The following is a 20,996-nucleotide window of genomic DNA, read 5'->3' as shown; positions in this document are numbered from 1 at the left end:
AAATATCTTACGGTCCAATGCAATAATATACAGTAATAGTCCCAGAGGTAACACTCTAAACTACAACAGCAAGACACACAACAAAGGAAACTAAACATAAACATCTCTCCCTCTATTTACCCTCCCTCTAACACCTTCTCCCCTCTTCCCCCTGTCCAGTGAGGGCATGTCACCCCTGGGCCTTGCAGTCCAGCAGCCTGACCCCTGCATGGCGGGCTGTGCGGCCCCAGCTGCTGACTGTCCGTCAAACACCTCAAGAGCAGCGTTGGGCCAGGAAGACCACGCTTGTTGCCCTTTTGATCCGGCAAGCAGCAGCTGCTGCTCCACACAGCAGCACTTTGTTCCTCTGTCTCTTCCCCACACTCTGTCCTACGGCACAAAAAACACAGAATCCAGTGCAAAAGTGGAGGGAGAGAAGAGGGAAAAAAAAATGTGGGGGTTATGGAAGGAGGCGGGGGGGTGGGTTTAAACAAAAAAAACTAGCCCATTTTTTTCCTTCCGACAACATCAACAAGCTCTGACAACGGCAGCGGGGGTTTTTCTTGGCCCCGACACAGCTCTCAGGCATCTCCTTCTTGACGCTCCACCCTCCCTTCTCTTTAAAGAGATATGATAGTTATTGTTCAAATCAGGCAGGGTGAATGGAATGGACCGAGGCCAAGCCTGCCTCAGGCGTCAACACACCTGTATGAAAGAGACCTTATTGTAGTAACCCAGCATGGCTAACCTGCCATAGCTCCCACAGTTTTCAGGAGGAAGGGTGGAATCACCTAGTCTTTCTCTTTCTTCCTCTCTCTCCCAGACGGTCCCCTAATATTTCCCGTCATTAACCTCCCTTTCCTCCGAGGCTGGCACCCCTGCCCTGGAATGTTTTTACAAACGCTGTAATTTTTGAATATCACCACCAGACAGCGGGATTAAGGAAAGAGTTGATCCACATCTCCCTTGATAGCGAGGCCTCTCCCTACTCTTACTTGTGGGCTCCCTCCCTTAAGACAACACCTTATTAATGTGCATAGGTGCACAAAAGGTATTCTCTGCCTGACCAGGAGCTGAGGGACTAACAGCTGTGTTTTGCGTTGTTTGAAGAGCATCTGAAAACCTTCAGCATATGTCAATATTAGCCCCCGTCAAAGGTTCCAGCACATCGCGCGTGACAGAGGTCGTCAGCACTGGAAGGTACTCACACTTCATAAGCCAGTTTCTCACCTTTTGGGTGGGTGAGGGCTTCCTGCTTTTATGCAGTGCCAGCGGGAAATAGAACATAAATGTGCTGGCACACACACACACACACAAAGACGCTCAGACACACACAGATGATGCTCAGACACACACACAGAGGATTGGGGGGGGGGGGGGGGGGGGGGGGGGGGGGGAGAAAGAATGAATCCAGCACTATGATTACCCCGGCCTACCCATCAGCCCTCCTGAGATGAGAGCATGTGCTTACAAGATCGCCCCATTTTCTCAGTTGTGAAGCGTGCCACCACTATTGCCCAGATGTCTCATCTTCCCACAATGCCAGGCCTGTTGGGCTCCTTTGGATGTCTCTATGGGGCGGCAGGTGTAATCCCCGCTAACACCCACTTCTCAATGCTATCATACAAATGTGTGACTTTTTCAGCGTCCCCGTCTCCCTCCTGCACTATCTTTCCATCTCCATTTATTTCACCCTCTCTTGCATTGCCTTGTCTTTTGCTCCGTCGTCTTCTGCTCCCTTTCATTCTCAACCCTTTTTTCTCCTCTCTGCCTGGTAATCGAGTGAGAGATTCTGCGACTCTGTGACTCCCCCTTATTGTCAGATATCAAACAGGGCGGCTTTGTGGATTACCAGGGGAAGCTGATAATGGCATGACAGAGGCGTGATATTTCAAACAAAATTGAGTGTCAATTGCCTGCATCGTCTAGGCAACACAAGTGTCTGTGCTGCAGCAGCCAGGCAGGAAATAAGGCCAATCTATTTCCTTTGCTTCATATCAAACGTCTCTACTTCTCCCTCCTTTATAAGACTATAATGGGTTCAGCTCAAAGAGAAGAAGAGGGGGCCTGCCAAGAGGGGCTTCAGCAGTTACGTCCTTACGCAACACATATACATGCCTGGGTACACTTGTGAGCATGCATGTACACACACACACACACACACACACACACACACACACACACACTGAATCTCAAATGCATTAGCAGAAGTCAGAAAGTAGAGCCAATGGGTGGTTGCACACGCTGGGTGCCCCCATTTTAACACCCCACCCCAAACTTATATACGCAAGCACAGGCTCTCTCTCCGCTTGGCTTTCACTTTTTTTCTCCTCACACTGCTATACTATCAAGCATGAATATAGGGCAGTGAAAATGCACAGCAGTTTGGGCAATTAAAAAATGATACCTAGACCTAGACTGTCGGGATTCTCTAATGCCTGGGTTTATGTGCCGGTGCACTTTGAATCTTTAAGAGCCAGTCTACTGGGGAGTAAAGGATTCAGAGTGTGTGTCTGTCTTTGTGTGTGTGTTTAGAGAAGTCATCATCTTCTCACCATTGTGTCTGTGGCGTGTGAGTGACTGTTTTGACCAAGCACGTTTCCATGATGTGTCTGAGTAAGTGCGTTTGCACATATCAGTGACGAGACTCACTGGTCAAATGTTGTCAGCTTGCCTCTGACTTCCCTACTGAATAATTGATCTTCAGTTTCAATTGCACGTAATCGCTTTGACACACATACGCGTCGACACAGGCACACGAACACACACATGTGCAGGCACGTTCAGAAGCAGAGTTTAGGGCTAAAAAGTCCAGCAGCAGGCAAGTGATATAAATAGCTGTTGTTTGTGGAGAGGACTGCTGGCAGAAGCAGCACTGACACTCTGGAGTGGACCACAGGGACTCTGATGTGCCTGGTGGCCTGCAGCGAGCCCTCGGCCTCTCAGATCAGCTCTACCACTGACTGTGTAGAGCTTTGACTGGCCTCCTTCATATGTGACAGCCTGAAACAAATACAACAATCTCTTCAATTCAGCCGACACTGCAGAATATGGGCCTTGAATGCAAGCCTGTAAACTGTCACGACTCAATCTTCCAAATTAAAGCAATCCCTTTCTCAAAAATGCGTTCATCTTGGCGGTTAAGAATAAAATATCTAAGGGGTGAGTTTGACCATGATTGGTCTATTATTTTAGAAAAGGTGTAACTTTCTAACAAAGGGCAGATAGATCATTTTGGAGACTTGCTATTTCTTTGCCTCATACCTGTGAGAAAGCGGCAGAAAGTCTCAGTATAACAAGAAGATGATAGAGCTGATATGTCTTGGGGGTGTTTTGGGGGGGTGGGGGGTTACAGGCAGACTCCATCAACCCCCACTAGGGAAAATATATTTCCGCCGCCCTCCCTCCTCGCCGCACATGTTCACAGAAACTCCCGATTGAAACATCATTGTCGATAATGGGAGGAATAAATATTCATAAGGCTGGGAAGAGAAAAACCCTAGATTAGGGTAATGTAGTCTTCATTGTTCTCCCCCCTTCCTTTATCCGGCTCTGTATCTCTGCATCTTGTTATGCATGTAATACTGTTGGATAATAGTGGCTAATTCCTCCAGCTCACTCTGGTAACTTCGTCAGAGCACGTCTGTTTGTGCGTGCGCGGAGAGAATGTGGCTGCAAGATGCACCGTTTATTCCTCACCTCTCCCAAATTGCTAATTACCGGGTTAGATATCTCCAAGATTTTAGGCCACGGTCCAATTAAGATTGGATTGTTTTTGTGGAGAGGCCCCGTGACTCCCTCCCCCTTTGACTTCCCCTCCTCTTTTCTGCTTGGCACTGACTCCACTGATATCTCATCCATAACAGGCCTGAACTGGGGTAGAGCATGGCTTAAACAAACAAAGGGCTTTATTGATTTATAGGGTCTTCCATGATGGGCTTATTGGCCTGCACCTCAAAGCCAAACGGGCACTAGGCCATGAATCACAGCTTCAGAAAACACACAACAGGTAAGAATAACACATTGGGCCATTGTTAAGGATGTCATTACAACTCTATCTCCCTTTCATATTCAAAAACACTCACTCTCATTGTGTCTTAAAAGAGGGGGAGGGAGGTCAGTGGGGGCTATTTTTAATGTGACAGCACGCAAACACAAATGCTTATTTACATGCCGTTACTGTATGATGGAGGGAACGCAAAGTGTGAAAGAGGGAGGTAAAGAGAAACAGAGAGAAAGAGAAAGAGTGACGGAACGAGCATGCCTGGACAAAGAGAAAATACCTTGTAAAGGTTCACGGAGTTTAAAGAGCTCAGCCAAAGAAGGAGATCCTGTCCTCTCTGGCTCCAACACACACACAAACACACCACCACCCACCCTCCCTCAAGGCCATTCTGTTACACCTGGTCACCTTTATCCTTTTTAGTCCCCCACACCACCACCCCTCCCTCCAAACACATACACACAAACACATAGACAACGTTCAGCAACCCGGAACACATCGCCACATAGAAACACATAGCAGCACCCTTTGGCTAACACACAGCTCCTCTGGCTATCTCCCTCAGCAGATAAAACTAATTATTCCAAATCTACTCTGTCAGGTTGTCTGATCCTCTGGGGCCTCAGTTTAAATCTCTCTCTCTCTCTCTCAGTCATAAGCCACAAAAAGACCCCAAATCTGTGCCAAATGACCTCCAGAGTAAAAGCATAAACACAGTGACTAGCCATAAAGACACATATAGCACCATAGCAGTTGAAGCGCATGGCTTTCTTTGTGAAAACAGACCATTCCAAACAAACTGACCTGAACTTGGATTTTTCTTTAAAATCACCAATCCAACACTAATCAAGTCCTTTAACAACAAAAAAAACAGCGAGCAAGCCTCATACTATAAACAACTTTGAAAGATCAGAATAAATGCATGACATCATCTAGCATATAACCCAAAGGACTTATGCACCTATTCAGATGCCTAGTCCCTCTGTTGGCACTTGCCGTTGGCACCAATGTCAGGCTTTAGAGCTAAATAACAGGCCAATATCCCAGGGTTTCCAGCTGCACGCTGAAAGCCCATGGAGAAACCCTTCGTCCCAATGAGCTCTTAAGGCAAATGGAAGCTCATAAACAGAGACTTGACTGTATAGACTTTGCATTTTATCTTTCAGCAGTTTCCCCTTTTATGGGCCAAGGACCCCTATAACAGGGGGAGGAGGGGAGGGATGAGCAAGATGGGAGGATGGCAGGGAGAGAGGAAGGGTGACAGTAAGGATGTTAAGAAAGAAGACGTTGGCGGAAAGAGCAGAAGAATAAGAATGAGGGTACAGGTTGGCAGAATGAAACAGAGGGGAACTGGGGTCGCAAATCTTGTTGCTATTCTAGTACGTGACATCTTCCCTCGTTTGCGGCTGCTCATTAACAAACAATACTGCTGTGAAATTGGTTTAATGACAAAGTAATAAAATTGCTATTCTGCTCACAGATGGCCTCAGGCACAGGGAGATTCTGGCAGGCTTACTGTGGCTGCCCGTGTGCATTAAGCTGCATCCTACACTTTCTTTCTCACTAACCTTTTTTTTCTTCTTTTTAAGTTCTTTCTCTTCCTGCAAATGAAATAAATTAACCTACTTTCCTCCCTTGTATTCTCCTTGAATATTCTCTATCCCACACTCTCATCCTTCTTGCTCTCCTTTCAGAGTTCCTCTCTTGCCTCCCGTCTTCTCTTTCTAGTGTATTATCTCTCCTTCTCTCTCTCTCTCTCTCTCTCTCTTTCTCCAGTTCTCACCCCTAGTACAGAAATTACCATCTTAAAAATAAAAAAAGAATGCTCGCCCACGCAAACGCAGCTCTACTTTATTTCAAACGCAGAGCCCTTGTTATTAAACGACCCACCAATAAAACCAAGCCATTGAGGAATAAAAGAGCCAAAAGGAGCAGAGTAGTACAAAGACCTCCCTCCTCCCATCTCTCTCGCTAATGCTTTCACTGTAATGCCTCTTTCAGCTCTTCGCCTCTCTAGCTTGCCTCGTCTGGCTTCGTTCTCCTTACATGCCGCCGTCTTTGCTGGGAGAATTCCACAGCCTTGGAGAGTCCTGAGCATGTAATGGAAAAACAAGTTAAAAAAAAGCATACATATTTGTGCATGAGCGCACCAACAGTGCCAATCTTTAATAAAGCACCACCTGTTTTTCATAACTCTAGACTCACGGCAAGGTGGGCACCGGGCTGCTCCATGGTCACGGTGGGTGTCCATGCCATGCTATGACCCAATGTGCCCCCAGTGCCTGATAAAGTGGAAGTGGGGCTTGTTAATCACTCCGAGCGTTTCAACAGTGGCATGCGCTCATGTATTCACACACAGCACATATACTGTGAGTGCACACATAAATACGGTGGCGCACATTAGCATCAGCTGTTCAAGGCTGCCGTGGCTTATCCTGTATGTACGGCATGTGTCTAGATTGCCCCGCGAACAGATATTTGGAACTGTAACAACTGCGGAACAAAATGAAAAACAAAATGAAACCTCTTCCAACAGGGAGCCGTTATATTTACCCTGCCAATAATGAAAATATGGTTTTCCAAATGTGGTTCTCCTTCCAAAACAGATCAAATGGGATTATTATTACAGCATCAAGAAAGCAGCCGGATCAAATGAACTTAGCGGGTAGGGGGTGTTGGTAGGGGGGCTGGCACTTGGGATCTGACAACAGAGTCAATTCTGCTAATTAACTGCCAATTAGCGGTCCCTAAATGAGAGGGATCATGATGCCTGTGTTGGCAGCGCCCCGATAGTCTCTCTCTCTCAGACTCACATATACACCAGAGTGATATACACACAAACACACACAGCCGCAACCTCTCCACACTCCAGCTGTATATTTAGAAGGCCAGGGGCATAAGATGGCCACTGCCGGGGGTCCCTGGTTGCATCCAAAAAAAGGCCTGACATTTCCATCTGGGTCAAAGTTAGACGGATAACCAGCAACTTCAGTCAACTGGCCCACCAGTGTGGCAGAGAGGAGGAGACAGAAAAGTAAGGATGAGGCAGTGATATAGCAAAGAGGAAGGAGAGGGAAAAGGGACCTCAAAAGCATCTGTGTGAGATTCACAAGACTTAAAAACGTATAAAGAATATGGAAAAAAGAGGCGGCTGGTGCAGTTTCATAGCTTTATGTTACATTTGGAAAATATTAGTTATTATTTTGCATTTCATTATGGGATTGCCCGCCAAACCAGAGGATCATAAAAAATCATAAAAACCAGTGTCTCATTGGACTGGGGGATAGAGGACGGAAAATGCTAAGCTAAGTGGAGGAACACATTTGGCTTTCTTGTTCTCAGATTCTACAAACAAATGTGCTCATAACAGTTTGCATGTGAACCTGCAGTACAGCTTCTTTGTATCTCCAGTGGGTGAGTTCAACTTTGAAAAGTCTGGAGAGAAAGTGAGAAAATAAAGATCTGAATGGGAATGGGGTGCATGCTGTGAAGGGAGCTTTCGGGCAGTGAGTTTAGACTAGAGCCAGCTAAACTCAATTTATCTGCATGCTGTGCTACGTACAGCGGATTGAAATCTTGGAAGATAATCAGGATTCTATGTTGATAAAGAACATTATTGGTAAGGCATATGGCTGGGTTGACATTTTGTATCTGTATTATGCTTTAGACCTCTCTGTTAAGCTTTTATTTTATATATGTCAGCTGAACATCTGTCTTATTCTAACATTTACTGCTCACAGACATGTATAAACTTTTGGTAGTCTAAGCTCATGAGCATATTTTACACTTGTCTCAATACAATGGAATTAAATATCAAAATATTTATGTAAACATACAGTTAATGTACAGCGAGTAAAATGATGCTAAATGGGAGTGTATCTTTCTGGTGAGGCTGGATTCTCAAGAAAACCCCCCCAAAAAAACAATCAGTGCACCGTGCCCTGCCCCGAGTGACTGGAGAGATTGAGCCTATTTCATCTCCTCAGTGGGCACAGGCTGCTTGGCGCCGTCGTCTGGCGGATATCCTTCCCTTATCATGTGACCTGTGCTCCGACAAGGGGCAAAGGTTGGCCACGATCCGCCCCTGTGTCTTAATAACTCACTCATTGTATTCCTTTCTGCCGCTAATTAGAGCCTCTCCCCTGTGTGTGTGTGTGTGTGTGTCTATACATGTATTCCCTCCTGGGCTGTAGCGAGAAGTAAAAATAGAGTGTGGCTTAGTGCCCTCTTTATTGTTATTAGTGCTCCAGTGGCACAGCAGTCAGTCATCATAGATGCCAAGAACTGACATTTTCTCTCTCTCTCTCTCTCTCTCTCTCTCTCTCTCTCTCTCTCTCTCTCTCTGCTGTGAAAATGACCAACTGGCTGCCTGTGAGATGAGGGAATAATGAGGGGACGATTTCCTTCCTTTTTTTAGATGCCGTTTCTCCCAGTCATCCGTCATCATCTCTCAGGCCAATGTAATAACCCTGCGTGCATGTACTGCATGCTTGTGCGTGTGTGTGCATTGGGGCAGTGGTAAATAACGGCAGTATTGTTGGCGTGTGCGTTTATGGCAGTGAGTGAGGGCACATCATGCTGGGCCTGACGCTGAGACATGAAAGGATTCGGTCAGGCCCCATTTAGCCCAGACTGATAGCAGGACAGCAGGAGCTGCTGAGGCAGGCAAATATACCGCTAGATACTGTAAACTGTGAACGCTTCTCCAACGCATAGACACCCAATTCTGCCGTTTCACCTACTTCGCTATCCAATAATGCCATGTGTGACACGTCCCTCACCTTTTCCCGCAATCTTAAACAAATGCAATTACACGTCAGACCACTCCCCGGTTCTGTTAGCATGACGCCAGTTGTCTCAAACGTGGCCAGAGCAAACACACTAACTAATGGTCAACTAATGGTGTCCCGACACACTGTACACACATGGCATCTCTGAGCATACTGAGAGAGCATAGTGGCCCATTAGTAACAATGTGCATTACGTGCACACACACAGACTATACTTTTAACTGGATAATCAAGTCCTCCTTCTCATCTGCAGCGAGATCTTGGACTTTCACCTTTTCCTTTGTTCCTTCTTAACATCAGACAGCGAATGGGTTGTGGGTTACAAACAGGTGAGGCTGCAAGCTAATGATATAGACTAGGTACAGAAAAAGGTTTCAAACCCGCTGGAAGGGATTTACTATGGGTTTTGTTTTCTGTGTGTACAGGTAAGCTGCGTGGGGTATGGACGTGTATGGAGGTGCCAGTAGGAGGGTATGGTTTGGGGAGGTTTGATGGGGCAAGTGGGGAGAGAGCGAGATGGACTCTCTATTGACTATCACACAGAGCACCCTTGTGCCCTCGCTGGGCTACGATTGTGCCTGCGGACAAAGCCCTGATTCAGCACATCCTTTCCCCGGGGGAGAGCTCTGGAAACCGAAGACGGCGGCCATCCCCTCCCTTTCCCCCCCACTCATCCTCTGCTTCTGTCTCTCTTTCCCTCTGTCTCTATCTCCCTCTCCCTCTCTTGTTGGTCAGTAACGTGGCAGCAGCTATGCATCAAAGGGAACTAAAGAACAATGCAATGGGCCAGCCAGGAATTTGAGGAGCTTTAAAAAAAAAAAAAAAAAAAGGAATTTCATATGGCAGGTCTGTCATATCCTGGGTGGACCATCCCAGCAGCCAACCAAAGAGGAAAAAAACAAGGCACAACCCAAACAAAGCGTTATTCTGATTCTGATATACTTCCCCAGGGGGAAATTTTCTTTGTATTATTTAACTGTAACTCACTGACCTGCCTGGTTTAGCACTTCGAGGGGGAACGAAGACGTTTCCTCACCATAAAATAGACATTCCAGACAACAACCAGAATGTACCAGAGATAGACCAGCAGACATTAAGCCTCTCTAATGACTTTATTTGTGAAAATTGATTCCTGGTGTGTTTTTGTTAACACGACTGGTGTGACATTAATACCAAGCTCCATGACCACCTATCTGTATGTGCGTATGGAAACAGGGTTCATGAGGATGTTTCCCAGCAGGAGATTCTTTCAGACCTCTTTATAAATGGATCTGAGGCATTTCCGTGCCAGGCTTGGATTTCATGGCCTCTGAGAAGGCAGGGACTCTTCCTATATCTATCTCTGTCGATGTATCCGTCTATTTCTCTCTCTCTCTCTCTCTCTCTTCTCGCAGGTTTGCAGACTATTTCTGCATTAATCACCATGACACAGGCAAGGCAACTCAATTTTCTGCTCCTGTAGGTAAGGTGCGTGGCGTCCCGAAACGGTGGCACGAGGCATGAAACAGGCGAGCGGGGGCTAATCTTTGGTTACTGGTGTAATTGAAATGCTATCCACACTGTAGGGTGCATTAAAGTCTGATAACAGCGGTTCCTGTGGCCAATTTAAGTAGCTTGACTTCCCTTGGCTAGAAGGGAATAAAGAAACGGGTGAGAGAGAGAGAGAGACAGAAAGAGAGAGAGAGTATGTCAGGATGGAGGGGGGAGGACGAGGGAGGGGGCTGATAGATAAGGCCGACAAACCAGGCTAATTCTCTAGGCATGTTTCTCATTGTGATCCAGGAAAAATGAGAAGAAAATGTATCTCAGAACCAAAAAATCAATTGACCCTCGGGTGGCTTGTCAGGCTGCGAGTCTGATAAACCTAAAAGCTTCGTTAATGTCGGCCTGCCTGTACCCAACAGATAGAGCACTTTGTAAATGAACCCGCTTTGATAAATATATTAAGGAAAGCTGTGAATAAAAGGCACAGACTTGTCATTTGTAAATAGAACCCCCGCTACATGGAATTAGAATGATAAAATGGGGTTCCATATAATTAAGTTTGTGTAAGACCTGAAATCCGTGCAAATACCTTCCCGGAAATTTGAAAGGAAGCTGTCAGTTCAATTAATCTGAACATCACCCTGAGAATGTACTGAACAAAATTAAGCTGCAGATAAAACCTGGGCTAGTATTTTGATAAGTAATTCCTGTATCATTTCTTTGCTTCTGTGATCATTTTATTTAATCCACCACCCCCAGTTATGTGCTAAGCCATCTACAAAGGCCCTGCTGGCCAGGCCACCAAAACCTTAATCCACCATATAGCTTGTGTAAAATAGGGAGGGGGTGGAAGGCAGTTTTGCCTTTTTGTGGGGGCACCAGTGGCAGTTCTAGGTATGGTTTTTGGATGAAGGGGTGGGGTGGGTGTGGGGGCTGTAGGGGTAGCTTATGATCTCTGCCTTTCTCCTTAAATATATCCCACTGAATGCATGTGCATCAAACCACAAAGACCACTGACTTAGCCGCAGAACACTTCGGCGATAACACCGGAACATCCTGGTAGCTTACATGTAATAATGTTACAAAGGTTGTCTGTGTGTATATCAGCGTGTGCACCTCGCGTGTGTGTCTATATGCGATGGGGAGGGCCGTACATAAATGGTTTTCACACTTGGCAGGGAGAGGGAGGCGAAAGGCATTTTGAAAATGAAAGGCAGAGCGATGCTGCTGGTGGAGATATAGAGCAAGCGAAAATCTTGACTCACCAGTTGTTTACTTGTAAGATGGTGAGGCCTGTGTCTTGGGCTAGCTGCTTCTTCTGCTCTTCAGAAGGGTATGGGTGCTGCAGGAGCAAACAGAGAGAAAAACACACACAAATGAGCCTCTTTGACACACACATTTACATAAATATTCACTTATGCAAGCACTCATAAAGAGAAGCGCTGGAAGGGAACACACACATGCTATGAGTCAAGTTCCTGACTGTTGCATATTAGTGTATATATTTAATATGTGCCTGTGTTCGTTGCATTGTGCAAGCCAAGACCGCACCTTCTCATGACCTCTAACCAAACCTGCCCCTCCCTTGCACTGTATAGGCATTCGCAGCTCACACTCGTCCACCCACACATCAACATACGGAAGCAGAGTCGACGTTAAACCTGTCAGAGCTGGCCGAACAAGTTTGTCAAAACTGTCAACTGTGATAACCCCCTTTGCTATCCCCACCCCGCCCACACAAAAGCAACACATAGTGTATGCACCACACGCAGAGTAAAAAATAAACACACTTTACAGGCACACACGCTGACAACCTTCCATAATACCAAGCAACAGAATGAGTGGGTGCAGATTTGCAATGAATACATTTATCTTTCCTTGAATGTCTGACATGCATCCTGGTGGTGGCTCTTTCATAGAGAGCAGCAGAATACAGACTAATGCTAAAAGAACAGAATGCTGTGAAATCTCGTCCACAGCCTCGCCAAGATTTTTTACCTGAAAATGTAATTCTGGAACCAGGGCTGCAAAGATACTATTTGTGTCAGGTCCAATCTAGAGAACATGGGCTGATATAAATGGCAGACCTTGGGCTGCCTTGCTCCCCCTGGGCTTGCTATGAAGCATGACAAAACAACAGTGATCGCTGGTGACAGATGTCTTTAAGGGCCAGATTAGGAGTCGGGGCGCACGCAAACGAAACAAATGAGACACTATGTGTTTCATTCAGCCACCGTAGACTGGGAACATGCATGCACACAGAGTTTCACGTTCACAAGCGCACATTTCTGTAAACAGAAATGCACACAAATAAATACCCATAGACATGACACCTGCAATCAACAACACAAAAACCTTTTTAAAAGGTGACATTTAAATCCTCTTCTATTTTTGTTTGGTTTTAAGCTCCATAAACACACATTCAGAAGAAAAATACCTTTGGCCTCACGACGTATACCCTTTTTATTTTTCAGCGCCACACTCACTGAGAAAGCAAATTTCATTAAGCTAGTAATGTGTGCCTGGCTCACGTTAATTGAATTCAATTTTAACTTGAAATGATAACAGTTGCTCAAGAACAATTTTCTCATTTATTGCAAAAATAATTGATGTAAGTGAGGTTTCATATCAGCGGAGAGGACGACTTCTCCTTTCAGGCAGTGCTGCCTGTCGAAACGTAGTCTGTTTTAATTAAAAGAGAGATGAAAAAAATGGTTTGAGGAATGTGCTCAATTAATAACAAACAAGGCTGAGATTGGTCAAATAATGAGTCCCGGCTGCATAGAGGGATTACTCTGATTTGTACTTGTGTACGTAGTCCCTTTTAATATGCTAAAATTATTAACAAAGAAGAGATGATAATGCTTGCATAGGAATACATTTTTGGATTGCCAGGTGCTGACATATCCTTGGCTAGGGAAGACAGAGCAATGTCTGTTTTAGTAACTGCGTGCATCTGTGTGTGTGTGTGTGTGTGTGTGTGTGTGTGTGTGTGTGTGTATTAACGAGCTCAGTAGAATGCAACAGATATACATATCTACATCCTTGTGTGTGTGTGTGTGTCTGTGTGTATTTGTGTGTGTCCGCTCTGGACAACAACATGTAATAAGAGCACAGCCTCTCTTTCTCTCCCCCTTACACTCCTGGGCTTCCGAGGCATTTTTTCACATTAGCTATGACCCCAGTCACCATCAAAACACGCTCGCAAATATAACAGGACACACACTGCCTCCCACTCCGTTTTTTATGTACACACAGTACACAAACATATACACAAATTGAGACATAGCTAAAGATGATATGGTACGGAGGTGTGGGGAGAGGAGCAGCCTAGATTGGAAATGGGAGTGGGTCATTTACATTGTATTAAGGCTTCCTCAGCCTCTCAAGCCCAGACCTGGTCATCAATCGCCGACTGTCAGCCAGAGCGCGCTTTAGCTCGGTGATAAATACGCCGGCCAGCGGCATAGCTCGTCCAGCATGCACCACGTAATGAATGGTTTGAACAAACAAGAAAGATGTCTCATCAAGGAGAGTGGGGACGTTAAAGCCCCCCTCGCACACAAAACCCCTGAGTAAGGAGATTTACTCCGACCACGTAGACACAAGACAAAAAAATAAAATCCTATTTCGTTCATCTCATACCTCACCCAGCCCTCGCTCATTCCCCTCTCCTTCACTCCCTTTGTCAGACTAGATCGCTTCCCTGTAACCCCAAGACATAGAGAAGCAAACACACACACACACACACAACATGTCTGTATGCAACCTTTCCTCAACTCTCTCTCTCTCGCTCGTCTTTCTTGCTGACAACCCCCCCTCCTTAACACAGACACATACTTTTTATGGCTGTGACTGCAGGCCACCCACACTTGGGGCAGCTTTCCTTAAAGCATAAAATATCAGAAACAGAAAATGATGTGGCCGTAATGGCGACACATACACACACACACACACACACACACACATCACAGACGTGAGAAATAAGCCGACATGGTGGGTCCAGTGGTTACAGAGCTGCAGCAGCCGTGAAATTGGAGAACGGATATTTAGACCTCGGAGTAACCTCTTAATGTTAATTGCCCCAGTAAAAAAAATATATGTTAGTAAATCACCCAATGAGTACAAAAAAACTCATATATGAAAAGAGTAAACGTGAGATGAATTGGTGAATAAATATTAAATAGAGTCAGAGTACTAAATCTGTTTAAAGTGTTTCTTCCTTGGGATGTCCTACCCTACCCTCAGGAGACAGTATGACATGGTTATTTAATGGATGAAACACAAACATGGAGCAAGATCAAAGATGGTATTGATAATCTCCCCCACTAGCTTTGGATCCGCTCAATATGTTCAGTTACAAACACCAAGGCCAATATCCTTAAAGGAGGATTGACCGCAAAACGTAAAAAACAGTTGGTCTATAAATAATTAGAGCCATAAATGAGCGGCTTCAATTTGTAGTTTGGGCAGCGCCAGATAATTATGCTAAAGCCTGTTAATGGCACAAGCGTGCACTATCCTGATGCACACGTGTTGCTCAACCTACCACAATCTGACCTGAAAAAGCACAGCCAAACATCAACAAACACGCAAACACATAAACACAGGCGCATAGCATGTGCAGGTGGATCACATTCTGCCTGTCATTGAGAATCGAGCTGCATGTGTGTGTGTGTGTGTGTGTGTGTGCGTGTGTGTGTGTGTGTGATAGCTAAATTACAGGGTGTGATGTGTTCTGTGCTCTCTGATAGTGCTGGATGTAATGGCCCCTGTGGTTGCTAAACATTACAAGCTGAGGTGGCTCCATCATCTGCTGTGTACGGTACTTACACCCCCCTCAGAGCCCCAGCTTGGCTCACCAAATACAACAACCACATCTACTGCTGGATCACTCCGACTTCACACCTCACCTTTTTGCCCACACTAACTCGACTCATTCAACGTCCAGCTTGCTATATATCAGATTCGTACTCCCCTGACACCTATTTTCTGCCATCGTCAAACCCCACAGCCCGATCATTACCCCGACTGCTTTTCCCACTCTGCCTCTTCTCCTCTGCTCTCTGTACCTGCAGCCCATTGCCTGAGCCGCTGGTGGACCCTATTGATGAATGACATCATCAGTGTGTGACATGAGTTATAGGGCCGGGTCACAAGGTCGCATCGGTTTGCAAACCTATTCCATGCTAATGACTCTCAGGAAATCACGGGCCACTGGCTGTTTACCATGTTTGCTGATGATTTGTGTGATTTATCCCCAGCTACTTTGTCAATGAGATGGGGTTATTAGATAATCTGCCTATATATTTTTCATTTTACAAAAAAGTGTTTATTCATTTTAAAGTATTAGATTTGATTAAAAGAAGTGTCAAATCCTATACAGATATAGGTCTATATAATATAATATTACTAGATGTTGCATAATAATGGTTTTATGTGTTTGGCAGTATTTGATGGGCTTCATTGTGAGTTTGTGTCTAGTTTTACAGTAATATTGTATCCCAGTACTTCCTTTCATATATGCCTTCCTCACATTGATTGGAATCTTATTTGTTTTTAATCAAAGCGACTGGTGGATGAGAATAGTATTCACTGTCAGAAATAAACGCAATCAAATAAAGGAATGACATTTTAATATGGATTCTGCATTGAGCTTGGGTAAGATTGGCACATTTTAAATATCAAGTTGACGTTGTTAATAATGCTACAATTGGCTTCTTTGACAAATGACAATGAGATTGAATGCATATCGGCATTACCGGGAGATCAAACAGATATGACAAATAAATCCAGTTGGAGTTTTTGAATCCATCAAGCGTGTTTATATGCACAGAGCAATATCTGGCATTTTAGCTGCAGTCTTCTGACAGATTTGTGGTTTAAATTGAAGGAAACAGTTAATTACTTCTGTCTGTTTACGTTGAATAGATTGACAAGTGACAATTAAAAAAAGAAGAGATTCATAATTCTATGACAATAATATTTCAAAAGTATTAGCAAATAATTATTTGTATCAAAATTCAATTATAATGAATACTGAATTATAATTAATTATACAACTATAAGTAATGACACTTTGTAATTGCAAAGATCAATTTGGTTTAATTAATCCATTATGAACTAATGTCTGGTTTATTCTCATACTAGGTGAGCCCAAACTAGGATTGCAATGTGTTACATAAAAATGTATTTCTCTTTCCATATCCATCTCCGTGCTTAACCATGCCCCCTCTTTCTCTCATTCCCTCTCTTTGTGTGTTTTAGGCGGCTGGAGGTGGAAGGAGAGGTTTTTTGGGTGTTTGTTTTATTTTACTGGGAACTACACTGCTTCCTGACAACAGTCTGAAAACAGGCAAGAATGCCACATGACTCAATGACTCAACCCGGCTGCTCTCTCTTTCTCTCTCCCTTTCTTGATTGCACACACTCGCAGACACAGCCAACTTATAAACAGAACTCACATGATGCCAACATACAAAACTGCACACACTGCATGCCAACCTCCGATAACGGCATATGAAAATACATCCATATCTACATCTCACACCATCTGCATTCAGAACATACCACTACACTTCTGCCTCTCCCACTCCAGACTCCAGCGCTTCCACAATGAGTGTAAGGGCTCTCAGCGAACTGCCCTCTGACAGTAAAATAGTGATGTTTGCAAATACAAGGCGGACTGGCGAGGCCCGCGGCATCTATTATAGAGCAAAAGGGCCCCCAGTCTGTCTGTCTGCCTCTCTGACTGGCTGGCTGGTTGGTTGGCAGTGCATCAGTACTACTACCGCTGTTGCTGCCATGGCCCGCCACAACAATCGCTGGCTGGGCTCCTGTAGCCAGCGTCTGGACCAAAGCCAGCAGCCTATTTGCTCTACACCATTAATTTATGTTCACTGGAGATGGCGCAAGGTTGAGAAGCTCTACAGCATAACTGCCCTGCTCGCCTGCCAAGCTACAGTAACGGTGAATTGAGTGAGGGGAGTCAGAAGGAGCGAGGAATGAGTGGAGCGATGCGGGTGAGAAAGGAGCCCTGGAGGATATGCGAGATATAGGCATCTGATTGTACCAAGCTCCATGAGGCTAAATAGCAATCACTCCCACACAATCCCAATGCACCTCCAGACTTAGTGGATCGACCATGGAACAGAGAGATGTTTTAAGGGGAATGTTTCCAAATGCTATCTTGGAAAATGATAATGTGGTGTTACTTTTATCCAATAAAGAAAATAAAACTGCTTTCGTTATCTATGCAGAAATCTGCCCAAGACTCCGAAACAAGGATCAACTGAACTCAACCCATAGATCTATTGGAGTTTGCCAACAGTTATATACGCAAACTGTGTGTGCGCTCCGTTGTGGTCCTCGTCTCATTCGTGGCCTGCAGCCATAGAGATGCGCCTATTTAATCGTCAGATCAAGTTCATGGCTTCTTTTTCCACCACACGGCTGCCCCTCCGCTTTCAAGAGGAGGAATACGATCCCTCCATACTTACAGCGGGGGCCTGGTCTCCTCTCAGTCTCTCCCTTTCTCTCATTTCCGCCGCTCTCTCCTCCTTCTGCCGTACTCCATAGGCCCCAGCAGCTATCCCTTTCTCGCTACACGCTAACCCGTCTGGCCTCGTCTCGTATCCTCCTCACTCCACCTCTTTCTCTTCTCCTCTCCTCTCAACTCGTCCCCCTCTTTCAAAGTTTCCGCTCAAGCTTTAAGCCAGGTCCTAGAGGGCAGGAATTTGGCCTGGTTTTTCAGACCAGTCTGTTGGCTTTGTTGTGGTAACTGCCTGCTCAGGGGCACCCAGCTCTGTTCTGCTCTGCCCTCCATGCTCGCCTGATGTCAACACACAGCCGAGCTCACTACTTGCTCCCGAGAAATCTTTAAAACATCTTGTTGTAATGACTACAGCTGAGCCACAGGATCATGCTCCTACAAAAGGGTTTTGCTATCAATACATTTCTAGAACTTTACATTTTCATGTTTTTCGGAGATTTATTTTAATTAATTATATTAATTAATTGTAATTCTCTAAAAGTGAACCTCCTGTTCTTTTATCCACTATGATTGTTGGGAGCTTGAGGTAATTGGTCTTTTGCCTTTTTGAGGGACTTTTAGGGGCCTATAAGCTAATCAATAGAGGCCTGGTGGGCCTGTCAAAGCAGAAGAGCCACCTACTTTGACTGAATTGGACAACCTCATATCCACAGCACTTGTAACAGTTGCCGGTCATAAAGTCACTGGGAGCGCATGCTATGGCTAAAGCGTAGTGACCAAACTAAGCCACTGAATAAACATTGGCACTGGTTTAATGACGTATGTACACATTGTAAAAAAGCAATAATTGTCTATACTGACAGTTGGCCTGAGAAAACCTCTGGCATGGGGAATAACAAAGGACGCCAACAAATAATTTTACAAACAAAGAAATGTTTGTAACTTTTATCATTTCCAATGGGGATGAAAATATATTTCTGTTTCTGAGACTCCAAAATAACCATAACTACCTCATGACAAATATGGCTTTATTTGTACTTCTCCTATATAATGAATGTTCTGCATCAAATTGGTATTGGCTACTAGACACTATTCAGTCATATGGAAGCTTACAGGCCACTGCAAGACAGTAAAGCACTTATAACCTAGATCCTGTTGATGAAGTATGTTGGGAAAAGGACTTAATATTAACATACAGGGTCTCTTTAAGTTTATCCTCTTCCTCTATTGTGTTCTGTAGACTTTGTTTAACTTCTTAAGTCAAAGTAAAGTGGTGCTGATCTTCAATTGAAATAGAAACAGAGTAATTTGTGGAGAGATGGATAGACTGAGGGAGAGAAAGGTGGGGGGGTGTTCGCTCTTCAAATAGAAGCTTCTGAGAGTTTCCACTTGACGGTTCTCCCTTTCATTGTGCATTAACTTAATGAGCATAAGTATTCAAATACGCAACCAGGACCTCTTTTAGATCTCCCTCTCTCTCTTTCTAGTCTCCCTGCCGTCTCTCTCTAAGACTCTACATTCTCGAGAGAAAGGCCAGTACATTCTAATGGCGAGCCTTAGGACACAGCAACAAGAGCACAACCACTTACAGAGGAAAAACAAGAACCCCCCCCCGGGCCAGCTACGGAATGTCAGGCCAATTTGGAAGATATCATAGGACATTTGTAATGTCAATTTTTGTTTTCAGGTCAAAAATCAAAGGCAAACATGGTGGGTAACATTTGTCCATTACAGTGCAGGCAGGAACACCCCCTCCCCTGCCAAAACAGCTGCAGGGGACACTTCCTGTTTGCTAATGGTGCAAAATGTGTTCAAGTCAACCATGTCAAATTTTCTCTCCCTCTGAATGGACAGCTGGGGTTGGAAAGATTTTCTCTTCTCTTGTCCACTGTCTCCCTTTTCCTCTATCCTCTTCGAGTGAGAGAAGCTCTTAGGCCTGTGACAGACAGGCACCTCAGATCATGTCCCTGTCAGTGAGACGGCGGAGCATAGCTGATGGTAACCATAGGTGCATTCATCTGAGATCACAAGTACTTCCATGGAACAAAGCCAGCCAAGCCCTGATCAGTCACCACCTCGTCCCCTACCTGTTGTGTCTGTTCTCTTTTATTGAATACCGTTTTTGCCGTTCAGATGTGCTCGTCTTCTGAGCCCTCCTTTCATCTCAGGGTGCATGAGTCAAGGAGATATCTCCTGTCATTGCTCAACACCCAGGGGCGGCTGGCTGCCCTGTGCTGTGTGGACTGACAAATGCCCTCAGGATCTTTCACTTTCCTAATGTTCCTCAAAGCAGAGTCGACATGTGACGTGGAGTTAAAATGCCTTTGTGAAGTGCCGCGAAAAAAGAGAAGAGAAGAGAAGGGAAGAGAGAAGAAGAGAATGAGTGGTAAGGCCGGGTTATAGCTTTTAGGCTTGGTTAATAACAGCCGATCTTTAAGTGCATTCTTCCATCCTCTCCCTCTCTCTCCTTGTAGTGCTCTTAGGCTCAATCCTGGCCGGGGGCTGAGGTGACCTTTGACCTGGCTGGCCTGCCTAGCTACAGCCCTCTCGTTTGTTAGGGGCTTTATCCACTGACAAAGCAGGCAGGAAGTTGGCAGCCACCCAGCAGCCCCATGGGAGGATGACCATCAGCTAGCTCAGCTTACCGCTTATTACAGGATGGTGGGGCGCATGTGTGTTTGTCTGTGTGTGCACCGGCGTGTGTGCCCTAGTGCTTGCATGTGCACTTGAATTCACTGTATGCCTGCATGCATGCTTGTTTATAAAAATACTTGCAACTGCATGCATGTTCGCCTGTAGCTGCACGCTTGTGTTTTGCATGCACGTGCAGCCGAAAGACAAAATCAGAGATGTGGCTGACCTTTTTGATTTTCATGCCAGCAATTTCTACTATGCTAGCTAATGACACGCAAAGACTAAGCCTGGAAGCTACGGACGTCCCCGTCTCCAAGCTAACCCGATCAGCTACGCATGTTAGCAACAATCAGGCAACCTTCCAGCCACTGGACTCAGGGGACCCCAGCACACTTCAGTCTCTCTCTCTCTCTCTCTCTCTCTCTCTCTCTCTCTGCAGCCTGTTCATCAGAGCGCTCAGAACAGCTCACTAAAACATTATATCATAAGACACTCCATTTTCACTCTCGCCACTCCATAAAAGTCAGGTAATTCATACTTCATTTATATACCTTCCCATTAATAAAGCTGATGAACTTTTACTCCTTAAATCTAATGGGCCATTTTGCCGTGA

At 45.1% G+C, this 20,996-nt stretch overlaps 1 protein-coding gene across 8 annotated transcripts in view; it reads right to left on the bottom strand.

Moving 5' to 3' along the window:
* The window catches only part of meis2a (Meis homeobox 2a), a 76,839-nt gene that overhangs the window by 11,341 nt on the left and 44,502 nt on the right, over window positions 1-20,996 (bottom strand). For all 8 annotated transcript variants that reach the window (XM_034525554.1, XM_034525552.1, XM_034525547.1 and 5 more), the window contains exon 9: window positions 11,523-11,599. In XM_034525554.1, coding sequence (XP_034381445.1) covers window positions 11,523-11,599 — 77 coding nt within the window. The remainder of the gene's footprint in view (window positions 1-11,522; window positions 11,600-20,996) is intronic.

Source organism: Cyclopterus lumpus, chromosome 22 (assembly GCF_009769545.1).
Source record: "Cyclopterus lumpus isolate fCycLum1 chromosome 22, fCycLum1.pri, whole genome shotgun sequence".
In the NCBI taxonomy this organism is placed as follows: Eukaryota; Metazoa; Chordata; class Actinopteri; order Perciformes; family Cyclopteridae; genus Cyclopterus; species Cyclopterus lumpus.
The sequence above is the reverse complement of the archived record's forward strand: the minus strand, read 5'-3'. Positions and strand labels throughout refer to the sequence as shown.